Source organism: Centruroides sculpturatus, unplaced genomic scaffold, assembly GCF_000671375.1.
Source record: "Centruroides sculpturatus isolate CEXI.00-Female unplaced genomic scaffold, Cexi_2.0 scaffold1363, whole genome shotgun sequence".
In the NCBI taxonomy this organism is placed as follows: Eukaryota; Metazoa; Arthropoda; class Arachnida; order Scorpiones; family Buthidae; genus Centruroides; species Centruroides sculpturatus.
This window is the reverse complement of record NW_019385541.1, coordinates 141,668-165,385: the sequence shown is the minus strand read 5'-3', so window position 1 is coordinate 165,385 and position 23,718 is coordinate 141,668. Positions and strand designations below refer to the sequence as shown.

The following is a 23,718-nucleotide window of genomic DNA, read 5'->3' as shown; positions in this document are numbered from 1 at the left end:
TAATTTCAACTGTAAATCTCTACAGATGCATATCTACACTATCGAGGTATGACCCTCTGTGTCTCACACATCTCCTCTGTCTTAAAATAGATGAAGCTATACTAGGAGAGCTTGGTCCTGTTTTCAATTCTGATCTAATCAATAATTGTCATCACATATGACGATTTGAAAAGACTATTGTAGAATGCATTAGGAATCAACGAATGCGTTTTGGCTATTAAGTGCTGACAGATATTTCATATAATTGAACTCACATCTGGACAGTACGGATTACTAATGTAAGCACTGCACGAACTTGCAGTGCAGTGTTTCAGTTTTATATGAATTATCACATTCTTATTCGAAATCTGAAGCGTGGGATACATAAACTCTATGTGTTATGCTCAGTTCTACTTTAAATGACCACATCCACGTTGGATATTTAAGAGGCAGGTTTTGGTGTACAGTACTGAAATTCATGGTGCGTCTACACACATGTTAGATAAATGAAACTATTGGCGCTTTACCTTATAAGGATCATAGGAGTACTAAATCATGGATTATAGCATCCTAAACAAATGAGGAATAAACTGAAGAATTTCTCAACAGTTTATCATAAAGATTGTGCTTCCTGAAACTACGTATTTTGCTCCTAACAATCCTGGTAGCACGGAAAGCTTAATACTCTGGTACTTCAAAAGTATTAGTATAATAAGTTATGTAAAACTAAATGTAACCTTATGTAAATTTAGCGATGTTTTATTGTATTTTCATGTGATATTCCAGATGTATTATAATATTGTATTTTCATGTGATGTATTTATAGTATTAATTTTATTTAATATTTTGTAAAACATCGAGGTATCAAATATTTATTGTAAACGCGACCATTTACTGCGTACGTATTTAACAAACTTGTCTCTACTTTGTAAACGTGGTAAGTTATGTTATTATTATTATTTTTTTTTTCTCTCTCTTTTATTTTGTTTATATTATTCTATTTATTATTTATTCATTATACGCGTGTGCAACCATATATATTGTACTGTACACGCGATTTAATTATTACTTCTGTGTTATCTACTGTAAATCTTCAATGTTATCATTATTGTAACCTTGATTTACCCGGTAATGCTCTGTGGCACCGGGGATGTGTCTACGGACATATTACTATTAAATATATCTGTATCTGTATCTGGTCTTCTAGTTTCCCGCCGGACGACCGGACGTTAGGCCCGCGGGTGGGGAAGAGGCGGATCTTAAAGGCGGAGAAGTCGGCGGACCCGTCGTTAACCTTCGGCCCGCCCCTTTCTCGGCCAGACCGGAGAAGAAAGTCGCCTCCCTAAATTAACGGGCCGGGCTTTCCCACCCCGGATCCACCGGTACTTACCGTCGGGAAACGGGTGTCTCCGGGACGGGACCGATTTTCGGTTCTTAGGGAAAGGGCGGAAGGGCCCGGCAGATTAACGGAGGAAAAGAATAGAAAACGGGTGGGCCGACCGTTTTTATATTTCCAAGAGGCTTTCCGATACAACGAGAAATATAAGTCGGAGGCGTATTAACCCGGTTGCCTAAATGCGCGGACGTTTCCAACCGGCCGTTTTCTACCCATTTTGTCGGCCCTCGGACGTTACCTTCTTCCGGCAACCGCCGTCGGTCGGTCGGTTAATTTTCTCTCCGGAAAACAAGGTGGAGGTGGCCGAGCGCCCGTTTATTCGGGTCGAACGGAGGAAAAATTTGCCGGAGCCGATAGCCACCCGCCGGGCGCTCCGACGTTATTCCCGCTTTTGGCAGAAAATTATAATTTGGCCCTTTTCTTAAACTAATCCCGGGTGCCGAACGTAATTTTCCAGTTTTTAAGTCGTGGCGTAAATACGAATCGACGTTAAAGTGTAAAGTAATTAAACGAAGAATAGGCCTACCGCCACCCTTGGCGGCCGACCGTACTCTAGACCGGGGGTTCCCCACTCGCCTCGGCCGATAAAATTTGGGGTTCCGCAATAAAGTCGGTCGAATGTAGCCGAGACGACGACGGTGCGCGCAATGTTCGACGGAGTATTAAGAATGGCCAAAGCCATTCTTAATACTCCGTCGTTTGGTTTTCTTCCTATTGAAATAATTGTGGTGTGGACGAAGTTTCTTCGACTTCCAGTGAATATAAATGATGCAGCGTGAAGACAATCCTTCAACTTCTGGTGAATCTTACTATGTCGGAATATTACGCATAGATGCTTGGCGGAGTTCAGTGGTGTTGAGAACATTGTTCAACTTCCATTGCTCAACTACTAGCGGATTTTCTTGTGGCCGAAACATAGTATTTTGGTGCAAATGATTGTTACTTCTTTACACTATACTGTCTTATTATTATATATCATAATTTGTATATATACTCATTTCTATATGATATGTATCATCTATGATATTTTTGCACTTCTGCTGTTCGCTTTTTTTTTATAATTTGTTAACTTGCATTTAATTGTTGTGATTCTAATTTTATTTATCTTCGTTACTTCTAATTGTTACTGTATATTTACACTATCTTATTTTGTCAAAAAAAAAAAAAAATACTTACTTGTATAAATATATATTACGCCTGTATAATATCCTTGTTGCCCTCCCATCATTGTACTATTTTACTCTTAATGTTTATTAATATGCTGTATTCATTGACATAATTATTTAGTGTTTTTAAATCCTGATAATGCTCAGCGAAATCAGGAAATGTAACGCATGTTATTTTAATAAAATGAATGAATGAATGAATGGCCAAAGCCAGAAAATCGCTTTAAAAAGTATCCGAAGAGAGTCCGGACTACGCCCGAGCGCCTACCCACGTGGCGGGTAAAAAGCGGACGGAACCGCCACGCCACCCGGACGCGACTTAACACCGGGGTACGGTCGATTACGTCGGGACGGAGGCGAAACGGGAACTCGTCTCGACGACAAACACGTGTGGCCGGCAAAACCTCCGAGTGGCTCAAATACTTACTTTTTTTATAACCGATTCTCCATTAATTACGGGAATGTCGGTCGACGGATCTGGTCGTTGACGTTCTTTCTTTTTCACCCGCGCCACTCCTTCCACCGTTACTGGGCAAGAAAGCCCGTTCTCCGTCCAGAACACTCGGAATGAAAATAGAAATATTCGACCTTCCTCGGAAAGAGAATACTTTTTAACCACGCCGTCCGACGAAAGCTTTAATAAAAGACAAGCGCGTAACAACGTAGAAAATAGAATTTATTCGGGTGCAAAATATAAATTAAAACGCCGCTTTCCTAATGTAGGCAGACGACGTCGGTCGGATTCTGCGGAAGCGGGAGGGAAAGGCGTCGTCGCCGGCAATGACGTCCCACGTTTCCCTCCGGTGGCTCACGTGGCCGGGTTAAGTTGCAGTCGACGGTACTGCGCGTACAGACGCTGGACCGCGAAGTGGTACAACTCGTACTCCGACGTCAGGTTGGCCCTCAGGGCCGCCTTCAGATCCTCGGACACGTGCTCCTTCTGTCGATTCTGGTTCTTGCGCACGCCTGCGGCGGAGTTTATATTTTTAGGCTTTTTAAGGAGACCGCGGCCGTAGAAATTAGCCGGCCCGCCCTACTTACTCAAGTTGTGGTACACTTCCCAGGCTCCCTTGAAGAAGACGGGCAGAGAAGCCTCCAGGACCCGGAGAGTGACGTTCATCTCTTCCACCACGCCCACCACCGCGTAGTACCTTTCCATGTTGCTCTTGGCCGCGCGCAGAGCCCAAGGGTGGTTGAGAATCCTGCGCCGGTCGAAGCTAAAAATTAGACGGAAGGAAAGAAAAGAGCGCCAGAACTTTGGAAAGAGGCCACTTACAGGCATCTCTGGTCCTGTCCGCAGAAGTAGGGTAAGAGGAGAACTCCGTAACTTTGGCCGTCGACGAAACTGCACTCGGGATCGGCGTTGGCCACGCAGTGCCTGAATTTCTACCGAACGAAATTTAATTTTTTCCACCGTTTGGCGTAATTTGCATAAAAGGGAAAGAGACGGGACCGTACTTTATTCAGCCAGTAGCTGCTGGGTTTGGCGGTTTTCCCTCGACTGTTCCTGGCCGCCAGACGCCGATAGTAGTAAGACGAGATGATCCTCTCCACCGGATCCCTGATCAGGTTGATGTAGACGGGAGGCGATCGTCCGAACCTGCAAACGGAAACGTTAATACCACCACCTCGGAAGCCGCCGGCGTCCGATTTAAACGTCGGACAGGGAAAAAGGATTACCGGGTGGCGCCAGTGGCGGCCTTTCTATTTAATCCCGAGAAAAGAGGACGACTCACCTGGTGAAGTTGACGAAGAAGATGTGTCTGTCGAAACTGCAGGGGGCCGGAGTGTCGGCCACTCGGCGGACGAATCTACTCTGGCAAAAACGTAGCGGAAAGTTGAGTTTGGCCCGTGTGGCCCGGCAGCCGCGAGAGGGGAGTCGGACTACTTACCTGTTCGGACGGGTCGATCATCTTCTTGTCGTACACCTTGGAGTTGTAGTGGACGTAGCGGTTGAGGACGGACAGCTTCCTCATCAGCGTGTAGAGGGTGGTGCTGGCGCACTTGGGCACCCGGTTGTACAACAGTCTGCCCCCGTCCGGGCGGATCTCCTCCCCGCCGGTTCCCGGGTCCGGGGGACAGTCGCAACCGCCCACTGTCGACAGATACGGTTAGTTTAAAAAGGAAGGAAACCCGCGGACGAGAATAGGAAGGAGGACTTACGCGGTCCGTGGCCGTCCGACCGGTAAACGGGTAGAGTGGCCAAGGTGAAGATGGCGTACAACGACGCGCCGGCCAGAAAAATTCCGGTGGCCAACCTGAAAGACATAAACGGCGCTGTTAGAAAAGTTCCCACCCGTCCGGCTGACGGCGGGGAAAGGCGATTAACGCGCGGAGCGTCGGACCCGACGACGACCTCTTTTGTTTTTCTTTTTCGACGGTCCACATCTGTTAACCATCGAGGACGTCCTCCTTCTCGGTCGGCGCGAGTCCCGGTCACGTACCGACCGTCGACACCGCACGTATTTATAACAAAGGACCGAAGCCAAGTGCCCGGCCACCCAGACTATTAATAGGAGCGCGACGGCTCTTTAGCGCCCAACGAGGAGCGGAGAGTGGTGGTCGGCCGGTGGGAAACGCAGCGGCTATCGACGACCTCCCCGGGGGGGTCGGGCCGACGGGCAGCCTCCCCACCCTCTCTCCCCTTCCACGCGCCGTCCCACCGGGCCAGAAAACACGGCGCGGCGCGGAACGTCGTCTGGGAAGGTTATCGAACGTCGACGGCAGAAAAGCGGTTTTCGGAGCGGGTCGACGACCCGCCGTCCGGGTGGTGGCGCGAGAGAAATTCGGTGCCGACGACCGTCTTTCCTTCGAATCCGTCCGCGTACATTCCGACGGAAAGGCGGAAGCGGAAGTTTCCGGGAAGAAGAAGGAAGAGAAGCCGGACGCGAGACCGATTAAATTTCCGCGGGGAAGGAGAAATTTTTTCGAAAGAGAAAAGGGAGAGGCGGCGGACGGCTTCCGAAATACGCGCGACGGAGGAAAGGGAGGGTTTTCCGCAGGCCGGCGGCGTGGGGCGGAAGGAGCGGATTAGGACAATTACGCGCGAATTTCCCTTTTTATTTTGTTTTCGTAAGATAAAAAGAGATTAGAGACCGGTCGGACCGCCGCCGCCGCCGCCTCCCGGATTCCAAGGGAAAATCCGCCCGAAAGGTCGTCCTCCTCCTCCTTTCTTTCCCGGCAAAAAAGAAGTCCGTTGGTCGGCCGAGACCGAGGAACCTTCGTTTGCCCGGTGGGCGGGAGGAAGAAGAAACGAAAAACGCCTTCCGGTGGCGAGGGGAGGCGGGACAGGGCACTCACCGGGACCAGGAACCTCGAGCGGTCGACTCTCTTCCCCCGGGCGACGTCTTCCCCATCGGAAGTTGGGATCCGGAAACGACGATCTCCTGAAAAAGACGAAATCGTTTTCGAGCGGACGGCGCGGGCCACAGCCGCCACGGAAACCGTCTCACCTGGCGTCTCGGTCCACCGACGGCGTCGGCATCCCGACCGGAGGTGACGCGGCGGAACCCGTCTGCGGCGCAGTCTCTAACCGGGTCGGACCGGCGATTTTTTCGCGGCAACCAGCAAAACGGGTGGCGACGAACCGCGCTTTTCGTTTTCTCCCGTCCGGACGGGGAGAAACGGGGTCGGCGGAGGGGAACAAGTGGCGAACGAAATGCGCCCTGCGATTTCTGGCAGACACTCCCCGACATTTACTCCGGGTTTATCGCGCCTTTTTTCGCCCTGAAGTTAAGATCGGAACGAAAAGAAAATGTCTTTCTTACCAGCGTAAAGCCGCAATTATCTCCCTACGGATTTACGTGTTACGGAAAACCAGGCATTCGGAAGGAAAGCTAAATTAACTGTTTCCGTTACGGTATTTAAAGTTTCCCTACATCGCAAACCTTTCTCATAATTGTTTGCGCCGGTGCGAAGAAACCGAAAAAGGGTGGTCGCCACTAAATTTATGAAAACGAAGAAAAGGCCGGAGGATTTCTTCCTTCGCCGGAAAGAAGGCGTTTGGCCCGGAAAAAGACGGAGAGGGAAGGGTCGAACGCCGGAATTGCGGAATAACGGTACCGGACCGCCACGGGGCGGAATGTTGGCCTCCCCGGAGGACTTTCTATCGAAAACCGGATCTCGCCCACGTAGATGTCGGACGCGCTCGCCCTACGCCCGCCGTGGGCGTCGGTAAGTTTTATCCGCCGGGCCGAGTCGGGGACCGACCTAGTCCCCTGGAAAAGGGTCGGAAACCCGTCTCTGGCGGAAGAAGCGGAAGTCGGGTCGGTCCTTCGCTCGACTTCCGCCGCCGGAAAGAACGGGGCGGAAAACGTTCCGGAAGAAAGTGACGTCGTAGTGGGTAAATGGTTTGGACGCGGGTGGAGGCCGGATTCCCGGTGGTCGGGGCCCTCTTTCGCCCCGACTAGCGGGAAGAAACGGATTTTCGATAGGACTAAAGGCCGGACCGACCCGGGCCACGTAATTCTCTCGACGCTTCGCCTCTTAATTGGTTAATTACTCTCGGCTCTCGGGAATTGCCGTCCGGAAAGAAGGAGAGTCGGAGGCCGTCTTCCGAAAAGAAAAGCGGCCCGGGGCCACGCCGCATCTGCCGGGAGACACGACCGAAAAGATTTTCTCCATTTCCACCGGAAGGAAATTTCGGAAAAGGACGGAAAGGACGAAATAAGGGACAAGGAGAAGGCGGAAAGCCGACCGACGGTTCCGACTCCTCCCTCCGCCCGTCGCCCGTTTTAAGCGAAAGGACGACCCCGACCCTTTCTCTTTCCCCAGCGGCCCCGAGACGCGAGAGAAGGATCCTCCCCTTTCGTCCGAAGGGCCGTCCTTTCCGCCGGCGAGGAAAAGTGGCGGACGAGTCCGGAGACGGAATACGTAACGCGCGCTCCGGCTCGATCTAAAGTTAGGCCGCGGCTAATAATTTTTACGCGTAAAGCACGGGCGCCGGCCGAAGGAGAAAGGAACGAAGGGCAATTTAGCGTCGGCGGTCGGGAGGTAAAGGACGGGCCAAAGTAGGCCACGGACGGCGGAATAACCGGTCCTCGCCGCGCCTAATTAACCGCGCGCGTGGACCTCCGCCTCCCCCGGAGGAGGGCCCCTCCCGGCGGGAAAAAGGGAAGACGAAGCGGTGGGTCGGTGGTCAGCTACTTACCCGACGGCCCGTGGCTGGATGCGCAGCGGGAAGAAGAACGGTGGCACTCGGCCCGTGCAAGGGCGGAACCGGTTCTCCCACGGATTTCCCTTTCCGCGCCGACCACCCAGCCGCCGGGAGTCGTCGCGCCACCTGTCGACCGCCGTCGGCTCCACGCGCGCCGACGTCTTCTCCGGGAGTGTCGACCGGCGCGGCGGCGGCGGCGGCAACTTTCCTTCCCACCGGTTTAAAACGACCGACGACTTTTCCATTCTCCCCCTTTACCCGCCAATTTCAATTTCTGTGGAACGCTTCTACCCGCCTTTTCCTTAGCGGAGGGAAACGTCCGGTTGGGATCGCGCCCTTCCCGGTTTGGCGGGAAAGTCGAAGGGAAAAATCCGCGGCCATTCCCTCCGTCCGCCCGTGGCGTTTTTTCGGCGGACGGAAGGTGGTCCCGACTTTTTCGCCGGTTTACGCGGTGGCCGATCTTTCCTTTCCGGAACGCCGACTCTTTCCTCCGCCAGTCCGGAAGGAACTATCGCCGGTGGCGTTGGGAGGGGGAAGAGAAGAAGTATTCTTACCTCCGGCTTTCCGGTTTCCCGGTGGGGGCGGAGAGTCTTTCGATCCGGAAAACAGTACGGTTTATTACGTAAACCGTTTTTGTTTTGTGGTTTGTATCGGAATTTTGTGGCCGGAATTTCGGGAATCGATAAACCTCCTTTCGTCTGCACTCGTTCCGCAGTTAATTCTGCAGAAAATGCTAATTTTGGACGTCCCGAAAGAGGCGTTGGCCCGGCGCCCGTTCGATTGTAATTTATAAGTCAAGTGTATATAGCGGGAAGAAAAGAGATTGGCCGCCTTCGAGACCGAATGCCGACGACGTTTAGGCGCGACCGAGTGGACCGGATGGAAAACTAACGGACTCGAACTTCCACCGGTGGGTGGCCGGGAGAATAGCCGAGAAAAGACTAAGGTCAACTGCGCGAAAATCCGGGAGATGTGGGATAGAGTTAACGGGGGACGACTGGCGATTTAACACCTACCGTCGGTTTACGTCTCCGGCTAGAGAAAGCGAGATACGGAGGAAAAGTACGAAGCGGCCGACGACGAGTGTACGTAGAGTGGGCCGAAGCTGGAGTAAACAAATAAAAAGTAAGTTCCCGACACTTACTTCTTTCCGTTCGACGGTTGGCACGCGCAGCGGCGGTAGCGACTCCCGGTCTAGTAAGAAAAGTCAGAGACCGACTATATATACGGGAATGGGAGTTGCCGATTTCTCCGCCCCCCAAACGTCTAAATTCGAAAGATAATTGTTTTCTTACGTAGCGTACGAAATTTGAAGATTTTGTAAACGGCGGTGGTTGAAATATAAGCCGTGGAAAAGCGCGAAACTTGTCAGAAAAGTCGTATTTTCTTCTCCTCCTTTTTCTTCGTCGGGCGACGGTAGAGAAAACTCCGGCCTTTCCGGTTACGGGTGAGGCGCCGGCCAAACTTTCCGCTCCGTAGGTCAAAGTTGGCCGGGATTTGGCCAAGACTTCTTTTACTTTTACGGCTTAACTTTATGCTTACGAAGAAAAAATTGCGCGTAAACCAATGAATTTTATTCGAAATGTTACTGGGAAATATTACTGTACCGTACATACGTCATCGTCTTACGTGGCCAAGTAATAATATAATTATTAAGCAAAAACAATTGGTATCCGAACAAAAAAATAATGACAATTTGGACGACGTTAAACGTTTTCTTAGTTTTTCTTCGGTAAAGATAAGCCGGGCGCTGGACATTATTGTTTTCTACGCCGGCTGGTCAGAAAAGAAATGCCACCGTCGTTCAAATTGCGGTGGCGTACCGTAGCGGGGGCGGCGAAATTTCGCAATAAATATTAATAATATCTTGTAAAAATTTGAAACATCCTAATCTATACTGGCGTCGCGGCTACGATAGCGCTATCGTCCGGACAGTCCGGGAATCGGCTGGCCGTCCGGGTGAACTAGTAATTCTTTCGTCCGACGAAATCCTGCGTAACCCGTTGACCGTTTGTTTTTTCTTCTTATACGTATATATACACCACTAATATCCCATAGAACTATTTTAATCGGGTCGCTGCGCTGGCACGGAATTTTTTATCGCTAGTTCTGTGACAAAACTGAATTTTAGCCTTTTAAATTGAAGTACCTAAATAAGGGGGGGCGAAATTTTCCTCCCACCCCGGCGGCTGACACCCGCGGTACTCCACTGTCAAATTGTCGTCATTTTTTACGCCTCGGATGTTTTTCTTGGGATTATTTACTACCGACAATAATTTTACATGGGTCGGCTTTTGCCAATTAATCCCACAAATGTAAGACGCGGCATTTCGTTTCGTTTGCATAATTTTCGAGCCTTACGGCAACGAGAAGAAATGGAAAGAACCGGCATTTTACGTCTGCCGATAGACGACCGACGGATCGGTCTGCGGACTCGAAGGAAGTTAATAAAGATGTTCCTCGGGATATCTCTTCCCGAATAGAATTAAGAAAAAGCGCTGCGTATAAATACGGGTAGGCAAGTTGGAAGACGGTGAAGCCAGTCTCTCCGCAGTCTTTCTAAACCGGAAAAAAGATCGGCAATTATTTATTTGACGCGGGCTGCAATTTTAATAGTACTGTATTTTAAATGTATTTCGTTTAAAATCCTCTCCACCTTCCCCGTACGTCGTACTTTTCCCGTTAGAAACAGAGTCGTGCCGGTCGTTATCTTACTCCTTTCGGTAAAAATTTTTGAATGGAAATACAAAAATTCCGGTTTCGAACGGAAGTTCGTATAAGTTAATAGGGGCCTCCTGCCCCTAAGCTTTCCGTATTCGGTCTCGACTTTCGTCCGTCCGTTCGTCTCGTCTAGTTTGTCGTTGTATTCGTTTGTTTTCTCGCGCTGTCTGTCTGTTAAGTAGTATTAAGATTCGCCGTGGCCTTCAGTTTCGTTAGCATTAAGTAGTATAAGTCTTCCTACTATCGGCCATTTGGCACTAACTTCTACTCTTAGCTATTCGTGGCGGCTCCGAACCGTCGGCATTCGCTACCCTCGGGTTTTCTTTTACATCCTTCGGGAAACTACGGCCTGGCAGTCTAAAAACTGCTCGCCGACATCGAACGCGGAGGGTACTGTAACCAAACGTACTGTACGCCGTTCGGAGGGATCCTACCCTTCTCTACTGTCTATCTCCTCTTAATAATTTACCACATTATGATATTCAAATGTACACAGATTCACTCTCTGCCCTTAACATTATCCGTAGCACTAAGCTTCGTCCTTTGGCAGTGGAAATAAGGAATTCGATCAGAAACTCAACATGTAATATCGGTGTTTCTTGGGTTAGATTCCATCGGGGACTCGCGGACAGTGACAGGCTGACTCTTTTGCAAAGGCTCCACCATTCCTTTTTCCTACGATAAAATCAGTCATATCACTTTGCGACGCTTACTATGGGAGGAAGCTATTAACCATTGGCGACATCGTTGGAATGATAGTAACCGAAGTATCACGTTTCAATTTGTCCCCGACTTATAAAGCTTCTTTAAAATAAAATAGTTTACTCCCGATTACTACACAACTCAATTATTTACAAATCACGGAAAATTTGCTGCGTACCTTGCCAGATTTTTAAACAGAACATCAGATCAGTGCCCAACCCGTATGATTGCGGATGGATCTCAACACTACATTTTGATTGTGTGATGACCCAAATAGAAAGAACTCAACTGCGACTACTCTTGCAGGAATTGAACATAGCTTGGCCGTGCCACCTCTCAAACATCTGGACCAACCAACAGATATTCTCTGCCTTTAAAAGACTTGCAAAAAAGATCAATCGGATCACAAGCCAACTGATCTACCGCTAACACTGACTTTGACTTAAAGACTGTCTACTTATAGTGTTAGCTTTGTAATTACTACTTCACACGCGAATACGTTGTTACACGCGAACTTTATTTAACTTCAAATTTTGCGCATTTTATCCACAATTACGAGGTTACGTGTGGAATCTGCATTGTATTTACTGCTGTTTACTAAGATTATTGTGTATTTATTTTTCTGTACGTAGTCCTGTGGAAGTGATGTCACGCGAGTACTTAGTGTTATTTAGATGTAATATTACTTAATTTTATCTCATTGATTTCGTGGATTTTATCAATTATCTTGCGGTTCTGTGAAGGGATTTTTCGAAATTCCCCCGCGGGGGAGAAGGAAAGGATTAAGGCTTAACCCGAAGAACGGCTTCTACCATACTATTTTAGATGCGATTCTTTCTTTTTAACTACGTTTAGTCTCCATCGAGTACTTAGGTGTATTAAATTGATAACATTTCGGACATTGTTATAAATATTTTCATATATTTCCATGTTTTAACCAAACGTTCGAACCGTTTTAAATTCCAATTTGTTATCGCGTATCGGTTCGATTATAGAAGGATCGTAAACGTTCTAGAAAACAGTTGGTTCGGTTCTCGGCGGTAGGTGTTATGTAACAATTACTACGGTGGTTGAAATACTGAATATAAATGGGGTTTGCTGGCAAAATCCGCGCGGGCCGAGTGGCGGGTAACAGCTAATTATAATATAAAAGTCGTGGCGTGTGCGTATGTGAATTCCTTATAACTCCCGCAATCTTTGTCCAATCCAGACAAAATTTTGGTTATATTCGTTTTGTGTTCCGACGGAAAGTACAGGCTACTTATTTTGCGGAAATATTAGCTATAGAAGAAACGTGTTATCGATTTGAGATGGTAATGATAGCCACGTCGGTGACCACGTGGCGTTCTATCATCCAATCGGAAGAACAATCTAAAAAAGCTCATTATTTACAGAGCGTTATGGCTCATCTAATTAAAATACAGTACAGTACATATAATTCGTATTTGTTTTATTTTGTGGAAAAAATACCTAGGAGAAAGCGTAGGATTAAATTGGTGGTGTAAATTCTACATCTAAAAGAGTAAGAAATGAACGAATTGATCATTGGTCGTACGTACTCTCGAATAGTATATTTTTCGGCGAAAAGCTTCCAATAATCCCCATTTCTCGTAGAAAACGTGCGGGTAAAACACTAAAAATAATGGATATCGTACTTACGTAGTCGTTTCGCCTAGCGTTTATTTGATGCGGATATCCGGAACAAACGTTCAAACAAAGGTTTTCGACTTTCGCCCGTCGGAAGCCGAAATTTGCCACTCGATAATTGGGAGCCGGGCCCGATTGCGGATTCGGGCGGCAACGCCGTAGGTCCGAGTAATGTCCCGGATTAAAATACGTTCTTTACGTGGCGTGGATAAAAACGGCGGCAGACAAATCCGGGTGATTTTCTCCTCTCGTCGTAATTAAATTAATAATAAAAATATTCGAATATTTTAAATGGCCACGTCTCACGCGCGCATTGGAGACGATTTAATCGCGCGGGAAAATAATACGGGTCCTTCCATCCCCGGCTTCGCCGGCCACTGGGTCGGTGGGTCTCTCCCCGCCACGACGGCCATCCAACGTAGACCTTTCGTTCCAAGTAATTCTATGTTCCCAAAGACCTTTTTCTAATCGGCCGCCGACATCCGCCCTTCCACCTCGGTAACCCGCCAAAACCCGTTAAACGGAATCGAAAATTACAAGAAGAAAAAAAACATGGCGAGAATTACTTTTTAATTTTTAAAGAGAAAAAGTCTCGGTCCCAATGGATGTGGGAAGAAATTTGTGGCGGCAGAAGGCATTTCTTTCTTTCGTCGGCCTCGGTAACGCCAAGAAGAAAGACGCCATTCGATCGTCTTCAATTTAAATCCACCGTCGCCTTTTGTCTGGGCCATTCTCTCTCCGCCCGCTCTTTTAATTTCCGCCAAATTTTCTTTTTTTCTTTCTTTTCCGCCGAACGAATCCCATCGTCGTCCGTGGGTTTCGTTCCCGATCCGCGGTGGGCCAGGTATCTTCCGTAGTCCAGAACGGTCTTTCCCTTAGAAGTGGCCCGGTCCCGGTACCTCTTTCCTCTTCTCCAAAAGGCTCCGCCGTCGGTCCTTCTTCTTCCCCAAAGAAGAGTCGCCGCTCTGAAGAAAGGAAATGCTTTTGCGGAGATCGTGGCGGTTTAGCCCGGCCCGCCACCATACTCACGCCACCAGAAACAGGAGGAGCGAGAGTGCCAGGGAGAAGAACGTCAAAATCTTCTGCCGCGGGTTGGAAGGTCTCAGCCGACTTTCGGCCAACCAGACGACGAGGCCGCCTGCGGGAGGGAAGAGAAAGAAATTGAAGAATCCGACGGAAGGACCGCCGGACGCACTTACCTCGACAACTCCGGAGAGCGGTACTACTCTGGCTCCACGTGCCGGAACCCGGAGGACAGGGAATGCAGCGGGTGGAGGCGTATTTCGGAGCGTAGGTGTCGGGCGGACAAGGAAAACATTTTCGGCTCTCTTCGAACTCCGAAAATTCTCCCGGCGGACAGGCCTCTGCGAATATCGTTAAACGGTAAGATTAACGAACGAATAAGGACGTAGAGGACGTCGTCGTTCTTTTTCTTCCCAAACGACAAACAAAATTTCTCCTCCGTCTCCTCCCCGTCTTTCGCCGGGGTTATACTCGGCGCCGACTTTGCCCCTCTGTATTTGGCGTTCGGTCCGTCCGACGGAATTCGTTCCCCTCGCGGTCCGTCGGTTCGTCGTCCGGAGGATATCCCGCCTATAACCAAAGAGCGGGTCTTTCGTCACCGGACCCCCCGACCCCGTCCGTTTCCGGCTCCGGCGGCCGAGTCGGACGAAGGGGCAAATTCGGGCCGGCGTAGACCGGAGAGGGTGGACGGAAGACGAAAGACGGTACTCACGGCACAGACGGCGGTGCGATCGGAAGCCGGGCGGACAAGGCCCTCCGGCCGCAAACCCTGCGAAAAGTCCGAGTCTTAAACAAACCGGAAACGAAAGTCTAGATTCCGAACGGACCCACCTTTCGTCGTTCTTCTCAGTGGAGGACGGGACGGTTCCCGGATGGAGAAGGGCCTTCCTCGGCTTTCTTGCCACTCGTTCGAGGCCGGGAAGAGAAGGTCCCCCTCCCGGGCGGGGGTGGTGGCGTAGAAGGAAAAGCCGGAGACGACGTTTTCCCCGCAGAACGAGAAATAGAAGAGAAACGGAAGAAGAACGAGAATGCTCATATTTCTCCGACGACCGATCGATTCCTGCGGTAGCGAGAACGGACAAAGTAGACGGAGAATATCGAAACGGAAAGAACAAACTTCTTTCGAATTTCATTCTCGGAATAAAGCGCCACCTGCGATCTGCGCTAACGACGGACGCGATTCGAATTTCGAAATTTGTTCCTCCTTTCGAACGAAGGTTGGACGCCGTTCGACGGAAAAGAATCGAACGAAGAAATACAGAAGGCGACTTTGGCCGTTTTCGGGTAAGAGGGGCAGACGGACGGACTTCGGCCTCCCGAAGGGAGATTATCCCGTTAAAAGTTAGGCCCTTGCCATTAAAATCGACGGAGAAGCTCGAAAGAGACGGAGTGTACGGACGTTTCTCGCGCCCTTGTCTAACTTGTTTAGCCGTTGGACCCGACCGAGCTTTTGCGCTGGTGCCTCTTTTCCTTTCCCCCTAGACGTCCAGTTCCTCGCTTTCCAACGGAAGGATCAAAGCCGAGAGGCGACTTTCCCTATTTTACGGATCCACGGGTTTATTTCGGGAGGCCGACGACTAAACACTGCGACTTGCCGTAAAATTTACCGTCTCGGGAGGAAATTGGCGCCGCCGTTCGATTCTTCGAGTTTTCCGAGTGGAAATTCGGCGCTTAATTTCTACGCCACTCGGTGCCCGAAAGTCGCATTCTTCCCGGAAAAGTCTGTTTTTCCGTTCACGACCGAGTTTGTCCAACTCGGAAGAGGAAGGAAACCGTTGTGGGGGGAACTCTAATGCCGAAACGGACGCGATTAAATAGTTTTCCAGTCGGACGGGGCGGAAATATCGGTTGCGGCTCTGAAGGATGTCGGTTTCGTCTTAGATCTATCGACGAATATTCGACGGAAACGATAGAAAGTGTCATGGACGAATCGGAAGAAGAAACGGATATGATCCAGCAGGTAAGACCTTGTCTCCTTCTTCTACCCCGTAACTTGTCATGTAACGAATATTCGGTTACTATTCGGTATTCGGCCTATTTTTCGCTATTCGGCCGAATATCGAATACCTAAAAACGGGAGTAAGAAATAATAAGAATAACACAGTAAATTAATCATTTTGGTATTTGGATTTAATGTTATCGGGTTAGTGTTGTTTGTTTATATTTATTTATAACTTGTAACATGCACAAAATAAAAAAGAAAATAATATTAGTCACACGCATTCACAATTTATAATTACAAAGATCAGCACACGTACACCTCTATCGTTGGAGAATCCTCGCACATCCGAGGCTCTGACCTTACCTATCCTTTTTAAGCTCTCGTCTTTGCTCTTTCCTTTCTCTTTTGTCTATCGCTTTAATCCACGTATGCCTGTGCATACATCACAATACGCTCTCACCATACTTTCGATTCGTCACTTTTCCGTCGTAGATTTCCCATTTTACAATTACGTGACTCGTAGCTTGGTGATAACGGTGGAAAGAGACAGATAGGGCGTCGGTATAAGTCGCAGTTACGATTTCACTGATTCCAGGCAGCTCGGTAACCCGAACGGTCCCGGGCTTTCGCCCGTGCACGCTAAGTGACTTTCCTTACAAGCATTTAGCTTTCCGAAGTCTATGACAACAATTGTTTGGCATTGACGGCCGCGAGTTTTGTGCCAATAAGCTGCCTCGACTCGTTCGATTATGTTATCGACTCAATTTCATATTTATTTTCACTTCGCTGTCCTTCTCTGTTCTTTTTCCGTTATTTACACGTGTAGGTCATTTCGTTGCTATCCACATTTGATATCGTCATTTATGGCATACTGCCACGACGCTCTTGTCTGTCCGCTACAAATATCAAGAATTAACGCGCCAGTTTTCGTACGCGCGTTAATCGAGCCGAATAATTTGGCCGAATATTCGGTATTCGGCCCGAGGCCGAATATTCTATTCGTTTCGACACTACCCGTAACCCATCGCCGGTAATTTTGGGCGCCGAAAGAGGGGTGTAAAGACACGAAATCGGGTCGGAACTACTTCCGAGGGTAATTCGAAATGATTCTCGAATAGCAATAGATTGAAAAATTTATTCCTACTCGAGTTAACCCCGTGTCGTCGGCATTACTCTTTCTCAGTTTAACTAAAATTGTGTAATACGTTTTTACGTTTATCGAATAAAACGCACGAAACGTGCCGCGTCCAAAGCGCGCCTCGATACATAACGCGTAAAACAGTGACCAAAACGTCTGATTATCAAACATGTATTGTTTCGGTGTTAAGGGTAACTTCAATTCCCTTTGTAGCTACCCCGGGTAACTTGAAATCGATTTCGTCCTATTCCCGGTAATCCAAAGGCAATTTTCAATTAACGAGGTATAGGAGAAAGCGGGAACGATCTAAAATTGCTACATCGGGGAAGAGTTCGTTTTTCGTTGTCGGGAAGGCGGCCGTAAGAAGTAAATCGTTACGTTTATTATTATTATTTTCTTATTAATTAAGAAAGGCGTTTTGCTTTCAGGACGAAGAAGAAGGTCGAGCGGAAGCAAACGGGAAGACGGCGGTAAAGCGAGAAGAAATGCTCGAGGTAAAGTATTGTTTCCTTCCTCCCTTCCGGGAGGAATGCGGAAGTGGCCGGGGGTTTCTAGTTTCCGTCACTTTCCGATCAGGTTTTTCGAGAGGACGTCGGCGAAGAAGAGACCGAGAAGACGGAGGCCTTCCAAGCCCGCTTCCCGGTAAATTGGCGCCCCTTTTTGTGTTCTTTGAGCGGTGGCCCGGACAAAACGATAATCGTTTGGTTATTCGAACGAAAGGAAACGGAAGAAACCGGGAAGAAACGAAAAAAGAAGAAAAGAAAAGGCTTAGCGGACGGAAGCGGGAAAGAGGAAACGCCGGAAGAAGTAGGATCAGCCATCGATTCCAGGACCTTTCTCTTCCTTTCGCTTAACGCGGCTGTTTTTCCTTCAGGAGATCGTCCCCGTGACGAGAGAACCGCTCCCGGAAGAAAACCAAACGGAAGCGCGGAATTCGGAAGTAAGTTCCCGATCCCTCTTTTCTCCTTTTTTTCGCATCCGACGGCCCTTTTCGCGGGTTTGGTTCCACCTCGTACCTTGGCTTACACGCTCGTACTCCGTTCAGCCCGATAACCGGTGGAGGAAGAGAGAAGACGAAAGAAAACGGAAGGTGGGCCACGCCGTTCGACGTTACTTCCGGACGTTTTGGGCGAAGACGGAAGGAAAAGAAGAGGCTCGTGGTTGTTGGAAAGGAAAGTGGGATTTCTTCCTGTCTTGTTTGGGAGTATCGGTCGGAATCGGCAACGTCTGGAGGTTTCCCTATCTGGTTTTCGAAAACGGAGGTGGTGAGTGGCCTTTATATTTTACCGCTTTTCGCTCCAATACTTTAACGCGGGCCACGATTCTTTCTTAATTGATGGAAAAATTCCTCTCGTTTCGTACAGTTTCTTTATTTTCGATTTAGGCAGAAGCTGAGAATTATCCCGCTTTCTTTCTGTAATTGCTTTTCCGCCGTAAATTGTTTTCTGCCCCGAAAAGTCTAGCGCGCGTACCTTAAGAGTTTCCACCCGGCGGTTAATAATAGCCAGCGAATCTTTCCGCGAATAGAACGGAGGAAGACGAATGGCAACCGGAACCGGAACAAGAAGCTTGTTTTATCCGAGCAAAAAAAAGCTCGATAAGTATTAAGTACGAGTATTTCTAGCGGCAGCCGAATTATAGTAAAGAAATTTTATGCGCAGTACTTTCGCTTGCTGCCAGAAATAATATACGTTGCTCGGTTTCGAAAGGTTTCGTCCCGTTTGAAAGAAAAACCGTGGTTAAGTTATTGCCGATTACGCTTTCTATTTTATGATACAGATAACGGCATCCGCCGATTAAAACGAGTTTCCGCAATCGGTTTTTCCCCAGTAAATAGCTTTTATTCTGTTTCCTTCGTAATTTTCGATTTAGTTCCGCCGACTTTTACTAAACGGCATTTGAATTAAAAAGATAACTGTCCTTAAAGTCGCGGCTAAAAAGTGCGATTTTAGAGCCGCGGAATACGTTAAACGTTGGGAAATAATTTACGGCGGAGAGAAATTCGGCCGGCTTTACCCAGGCGTCGACATTTGTTCGCAGGCGCCTTCCTGGTCCCCTACCTGATAATGGTTTTTCTGTGCGGTCAGCCCCTGTACTTCGCGGAACTCTACCTGGGTCAATATTCGGGCAAGAGCTTCGTCCGGGTCTGGTCCAGCTTTCCCGTGGCCAAAGGTAATCTTTCTATAACCCACGCGTTCTTGGAGAAATATTTAAAAAACACCACCTTTAATTATTTCAGGTTTCGGCGTGGCCGCGTGGATATTTGCTTTCATTTTCGTCTCCTACTATAACGTGGTCATCGCTTACACTCTGTATTACGCCTCGGCTTCCTTCGGTTCCGACTTGCCCTGGAGTTCCTGCCGATTCGAGTGGGCCCAGAACGCTTCCTGCGCCTCCAGGTCTTCTCTCAAAAATTACGTAAGTGATCCGACGTTTACGCGTCGCGTCCGGAGTTTACCGCCGCGGTTTCCGAGTTGGGCCGTCTCGGCCGTTACGGCGCGTAACCGAAATAATTGCGTAGAAGAGATATTCCGTTAGGTTTAACGGTAGCGTTCGGCGTTGGAGAGAACGGAGAAGCCGGAATTGACGATAATCGAAGCGTAATTACTTTCCGTAATAAAGCGGCGCGAAATCTTACTCCGCACTCTCGGGAGACGCTGCCCGTTGGCGGTCCCCGAAAAAAATCCAAGGGGCGACGTTACGGAGTGTCCGTAACGCCAACCGATAACAAAAGCAGGCGGCGTGCGCGGAGAGTGGACACCGCTGCCGAAGCGTTTGATTCCGGTCAATTTAACAGAAACGAAAACGAAAGATTTTCGTTTAGTTTTGTCCGTCGACGTCAACGGCGGAAGGTCGAGAGGGAAGAGGAATTTCAAAGGACATTTTCTTTTTTTCAGTCGTCCTTGTATCAGACTCCCAGCGAATTATACTGGAAGTGAGTACCTTTTCTAAATTTCTGGTTTCGTTCGGTGGGGAAGAAGGCGACGCCCGAAGTTCGGACAAATGCTTCTAAATTTAATCTCCTACGGGATCCCGGCTGTTTTTTAACCCGGGAAATCCCGCAAACTTCTTAAAAGTTCACCCTTTTTCTTATTTTGCGTTAAAGGTTAGGAAATTTTGCAAATAGAAAGTATAATTAAAGCCGAACGAACTGTCGAATGATCGGGCCGTAAGCTCGATGCCGCTATTAACAGGCAGAGAAGGTGGTTATTTATTTTAAGGCAATATTTTCTTCGGCTGGAGTAACCGCACGATTCGATAACACTCGTTTACGGGAACGGCCCCTGACTTTTCTCGGATGGTTCCCTTTCCCGTCGAGAAAAGGGCAAACGGACCCTAAAGAGGCGTAAAATCCGGCTTCTAGTTTTACAAAGCGGTAAAATCGTGGACACCGGAGGACTATTCCGTCCACTTAAATCGCCGACGGGACTTTTTCTGTTTATTTGCGGGCCGCGGCCTTCCTTTCGTCGTTTCTCCGCATTTAATTGGTCGGATGCTTAGGAAAGAGAAACGTCGGCGGGGAAGGAGTGGGGTAGACGGGCGCCGTCTTCTTACTCTTAGCTTAGATATAACAGGATCAATATTTTATGCTAATAAAGAGGATTTTTTGCAGCAAGAAGGTGTTGGGCGTGGACCCGAGTGTGTCGGAACCGGGAGGAATCAAGTGGGACCTGTTCTTGGCCCTGGCGATAGCCTGGACGACGGTGGCGGCGGGGGTGTGCAACGGCATCCAGACGACGGCCAAGGTCGGTGTCCGTCGTTTAGGTGGCCCGTTCCTCTCTCCGCGGAAGATCCCTCGTCGCTTCCGCCGAAATAATCGGCGGAAACGAAAATGCCGAGAAGGCGGCGTCCATCCGTCTCCCCGGATTCGACTCTCCTCCCGGCGGCTTTTAACCCTCCTTCCGTTAAATTCCGGGACCGCGGGTTGGGTCGATACGAATTTTGTTTTTTTCAAAAAGCAATGGATTTTCGGAGGGAGAAACGTCTTATTCTTTCCTTTCGTCCCGCTGCGGGCACTTGGCCGAAGAAAAGTCGCCTTTCCCAGTAAAAAGACGGCGGCAATTACCTCCGGCACGGCCCGTCGGCCGATGGCCGAAGCCGACTTCTCCGCCTTCGGTGGGAATTTTTGGCCGACGAAAGAAATCTGAGACAAAACCTTTTAGTTCCATCGTTTTAATACTACGAATTGGTAAATTACCGTAATAAACGGTGTGGTACGCGCTGTACGGTACAATGCGCTACCAGCTATGAGACGAAACTTTTATTTTTTCCCAAGTAAACGAATAGTCTCCCGGGTGACGGGTTACCGCGGAGACACACCCGTAACTCGCGTGCTTTTCGCGGCACTTTCCCCGCCAAAAACCAACAGATAATATGGGAACCTTTGCCAAAACGAAAGCTTTGCCGGAATTAATTGCCGAGATTTTCTCGTTTCCTCTGGCCAAACGCCGCCGCGGAAGGCCAAGACGTGACGTTAATCGGATGGGCCGAAATCCGTTTCAGGTGGTGGGATTGTCGGTGGCCTTTTCTTACCTGGTCTTGATCTTCTTATTTATTTACGGAGTATCGCAACCGGGAGCCGAGAACGGAATTATCTTTTTCCTTTTTCCCTCTTGGGACAAACTCCTAAACTTGAAGGTAAGTCTTTCGGCAAACACCGTCGGGCGGGTCCCCATCCGTAACCCAGACTCTTTTCTCAGATCTGGACGCTGGCGGCCGGACAGATGTTCTATTCTCTGAGCGTGGCCACGGGATCTCTCGTCACCTTCGCCAGCTTCAACCACTTCCACTACGACATTTACAAGTAAATCCACCTCTTCCTTCTCCTTCCTTTCGTCGCCGGATAACGAAAAACGCGCTTTCCTTTGCAGGGACGCCAGGATCCTGGTCCTGGCCGACACTTTCACCAGCGTCCTGGCCGGATTCGTGGTCTTTTCTCAGCTGGGCGTCTGGGCTCTGCGGCTGGACGTGGCCGTGTCCGAAATCACCGGCGCCGGTAAGACCTCCCTTTCCGCTCTTTTCTCTAACCCTCCACCGTTCTGTACCCGCGCTTCTCTTTTCAGGATTCGAACTGGCCTTCGTGGCTATTCCGGAAGCCCTAAACGCGCTTCCGCTCCGTCGGACCTGCACTTTTCTCTTCTTTTTCCTCCTGTTTTCGGTGGGAATCGAGAGCGAGGCGAGTGCGGTTTCTCCTCCCTAAAACGTCGGTCCTACGTCCGATTAAAAAGCCGACTTTGTTAAATTTCAGCTGGGTATGGTGCAAAATTTGGTCATCGGCATCTTGGACCTGATTCCCAAGTATCGAATTTACAAGCGGCGATTCTACCTGTGCCTGTGTCTGTGCGCCTTTCTTTTCAGCATTCCCTGCGTCACTCGGGTAAGTTCCTTTCTGCCCCGCGCGCGTCACTCGCTTTCCGGTGGGGCGTTTTTCCCCCGAAAAGTTTCTCCGGGTTAATCCCGGGCGGAAGACGTTAAGCGTTAGGAATGACTTTTCGTCGCCGGGTTAAGGAGACGTTTCGTTTTTCCGTCTTCCGACAGAAAGTAGTTTCCGTCGACGATAAAACCGGATTTACCGCATTCCGTTAGACGAACGTAAAAGGAGGACGGAAAGCCAATTTTTCCTTTCGGCCCAGACCATATTTTCCTCCGGACGGAGCCACTTCTCTCCCGTATCTCATCGTCCGTCGCCCTTTCTTATCGACTGTAGGAGGAGGCGACGAATAATTCCTCTGGTCCGACACCCTCTCCCTTTTCTTTGACCCGGGAATATTTCGTCCGTCCGGACGTCGCCCCGCCGTCCGACGGCCGGGTGCGTGACGAAATGGAAGGTCACCTCGTCCTTTCCTCCCCTCCCCGGAGACTTTCCGATTTCTACCGAAATTTGTCGGCCGCCGAGCGAGAAATTGGTCGCCGCGCATTTGCGGAGAGCGACGTTTTACGGATTTGCGTCCGATGGCAGGGTGGATTCCAGGTGGTGCGAATTCTGGACGGTTACGTGGGAGGAGTCACCTTCGTCGTCTTGGCCGCCTTCGAGTGCGTCGTCCTCTCCTGCATTTACGGTGAGAGACCTTTTGACCTCGGTCCGACCAACGCCTCTGGCTTTGCTCTAAATTCTTGTTTTTTCTCCAAGGAATTCGAAACGTGGGTCGAGACGTCCGCCGGATGTTGGGACTGCGCACCAACGTCTACTGGAAGACGACGCTGGGTTTTTGTTGTCCTTTCGTTCTATTCGTAAGAATTTTTCCGCTTTCTTAAAATTATTCCGCCGGACTTTCGGCCTTCCCGTTTAACCGCCCTTATTTAATGCCGGGTTTTAACAAATATTTCCTACTTTCTTCGTATTGGAAGCCGAAGCGAAGAAAAAGACAATTAAATGCCGAGTTTTATTTTTTTTTTCCGCCGAGGAAGGCCGCTCCGCGCGGATAAAATGTTAATTTACATTTCGTCCGACCGATCTTAGAAATTTCTCGATCGACTTTCAGATGTTATTCGTACACGATTTGGTGGCGAAAAAGAACGTGGTCGACGACCCCGACTACGTCGTTTGGCCGGACGTCGTCTCGCGGTTACTGACGGCCTTCACTTTGATTCCGATACCGATTTGGGCGCTGATCCAAGTCAAACGACAAAAACCTAAAAGATGGCGACTGGTAAGAGCCTTTTCCCTCCTTCCGAAGGCGCGGAACGGACGGGGGTGGGAGAATATAAAAGGAACGTAAGCGTTTTCTCCCGGAGGATAAAGCCGCCGGGAGAAGCGTAATCGGAAAGGATCGGTGGGAAAGCCGCGTAATTCACCGTTTTCTTTTTGTCGGACAGAAATTGAAGAAGGCTCTTCGACCCTCTCCCGAC

General features: G+C 49.2%; 3 protein-coding genes across 6 annotated transcripts in view; 1 reads left to right on the top strand and 2 right to left on the bottom strand.

The window, feature by feature from the left end:
* Positions 1-3,196: 3,196 nt before the first annotated feature.
* Positions 3,197-7,817, bottom strand: LOC111639956 (heparan sulfate 2-O-sulfotransferase pipe-like). 2 transcript variants are annotated; one of them, XM_023385935.1, is made up of 9 exons: positions 7,691-7,817; positions 5,842-5,927; positions 4,705-4,799; positions 4,434-4,636; positions 4,278-4,357; positions 4,000-4,141; positions 3,818-3,927; positions 3,583-3,743; positions 3,197-3,507 (listed from the first exon to the last, which is right to left on the bottom strand). In XM_023385935.1, the coding sequence occupies exons 2-9, from the start codon at positions 5,895-5,897 to the stop codon at positions 3,350-3,352; spliced, it is 1,005 nt and encodes a 334-aa protein (XP_023241703.1). In that variant the 5' UTR covers positions 5,898-5,927; positions 7,691-7,817; the 3' UTR covers positions 3,197-3,349. The 2 variants fall into 2 exon arrangements, with proteins under 2 accessions (XP_023241703.1, XP_023241702.1); XM_023385934.1 differs by lacking the exon at positions 7,691-7,817 and adding an exon at positions 5,994-7,332.
* Positions 7,818-13,299: 5,482 nt separating this feature from the next.
* LOC111639950 lies at positions 13,300-14,976 on the bottom strand. 3 transcript variants are annotated; one of them, XM_023385915.1, is made up of 5 exons: positions 14,621-14,976; positions 14,502-14,558; positions 13,966-14,130; positions 13,796-13,904; positions 13,300-13,731 (listed from the first exon to the last, which is right to left on the bottom strand). In XM_023385915.1, the coding sequence occupies exons 1-5, from the start codon at positions 14,823-14,825 to the stop codon at positions 13,461-13,463; spliced, it is 807 nt and encodes a 268-aa protein (XP_023241683.1). In that variant the 5' UTR covers positions 14,826-14,976; the 3' UTR covers positions 13,300-13,460. The 3 variants fall into 3 exon arrangements, with proteins under 3 accessions (XP_023241683.1, XP_023241681.1, XP_023241684.1); XM_023385913.1 differs by having other exon boundaries at positions 13,379-13,904; positions 13,962-14,130; XM_023385916.1 differs by lacking the exon at positions 14,502-14,558 and having other exon boundaries at positions 13,379-13,904; positions 13,962-14,130.
* Positions 14,939-23,718, top strand: part of LOC111639953 — a 29,282-nt gene continuing 20,502 nt past the window's right edge. Inside the window, exons 1-18 of the mRNA XM_023385932.1 lie at positions 14,939-15,073; positions 15,671-15,749; positions 17,298-17,363; positions 17,446-17,676; positions 17,744-17,809; positions 17,915-18,134; positions 18,910-19,041; positions 19,109-19,287; positions 19,767-19,804; positions 20,483-20,615; positions 21,373-21,507; positions 21,570-21,673; positions 21,741-21,865; positions 21,933-22,045; positions 22,118-22,246; positions 22,829-22,928; positions 23,000-23,100; positions 23,352-23,519. Coding sequence (XP_023241700.1) covers positions 15,711-15,749; positions 17,298-17,363; positions 17,446-17,676; positions 17,744-17,809; positions 17,915-18,134; positions 18,910-19,041; positions 19,109-19,287; positions 19,767-19,804; positions 20,483-20,615; positions 21,373-21,507; positions 21,570-21,673; positions 21,741-21,865; positions 21,933-22,045; positions 22,118-22,246; positions 22,829-22,928; positions 23,000-23,100; positions 23,352-23,519 — 2,079 coding nt within the window. The 5' untranslated portion in view covers positions 14,939-15,073; positions 15,671-15,710. The remainder of the gene's footprint in view (positions 15,074-15,670; positions 15,750-17,297; positions 17,364-17,445; positions 17,677-17,743; positions 17,810-17,914; positions 18,135-18,909; positions 19,042-19,108; positions 19,288-19,766; positions 19,805-20,482; positions 20,616-21,372; positions 21,508-21,569; positions 21,674-21,740; positions 21,866-21,932; positions 22,046-22,117; positions 22,247-22,828; positions 22,929-22,999; positions 23,101-23,351; positions 23,520-23,718) is intronic.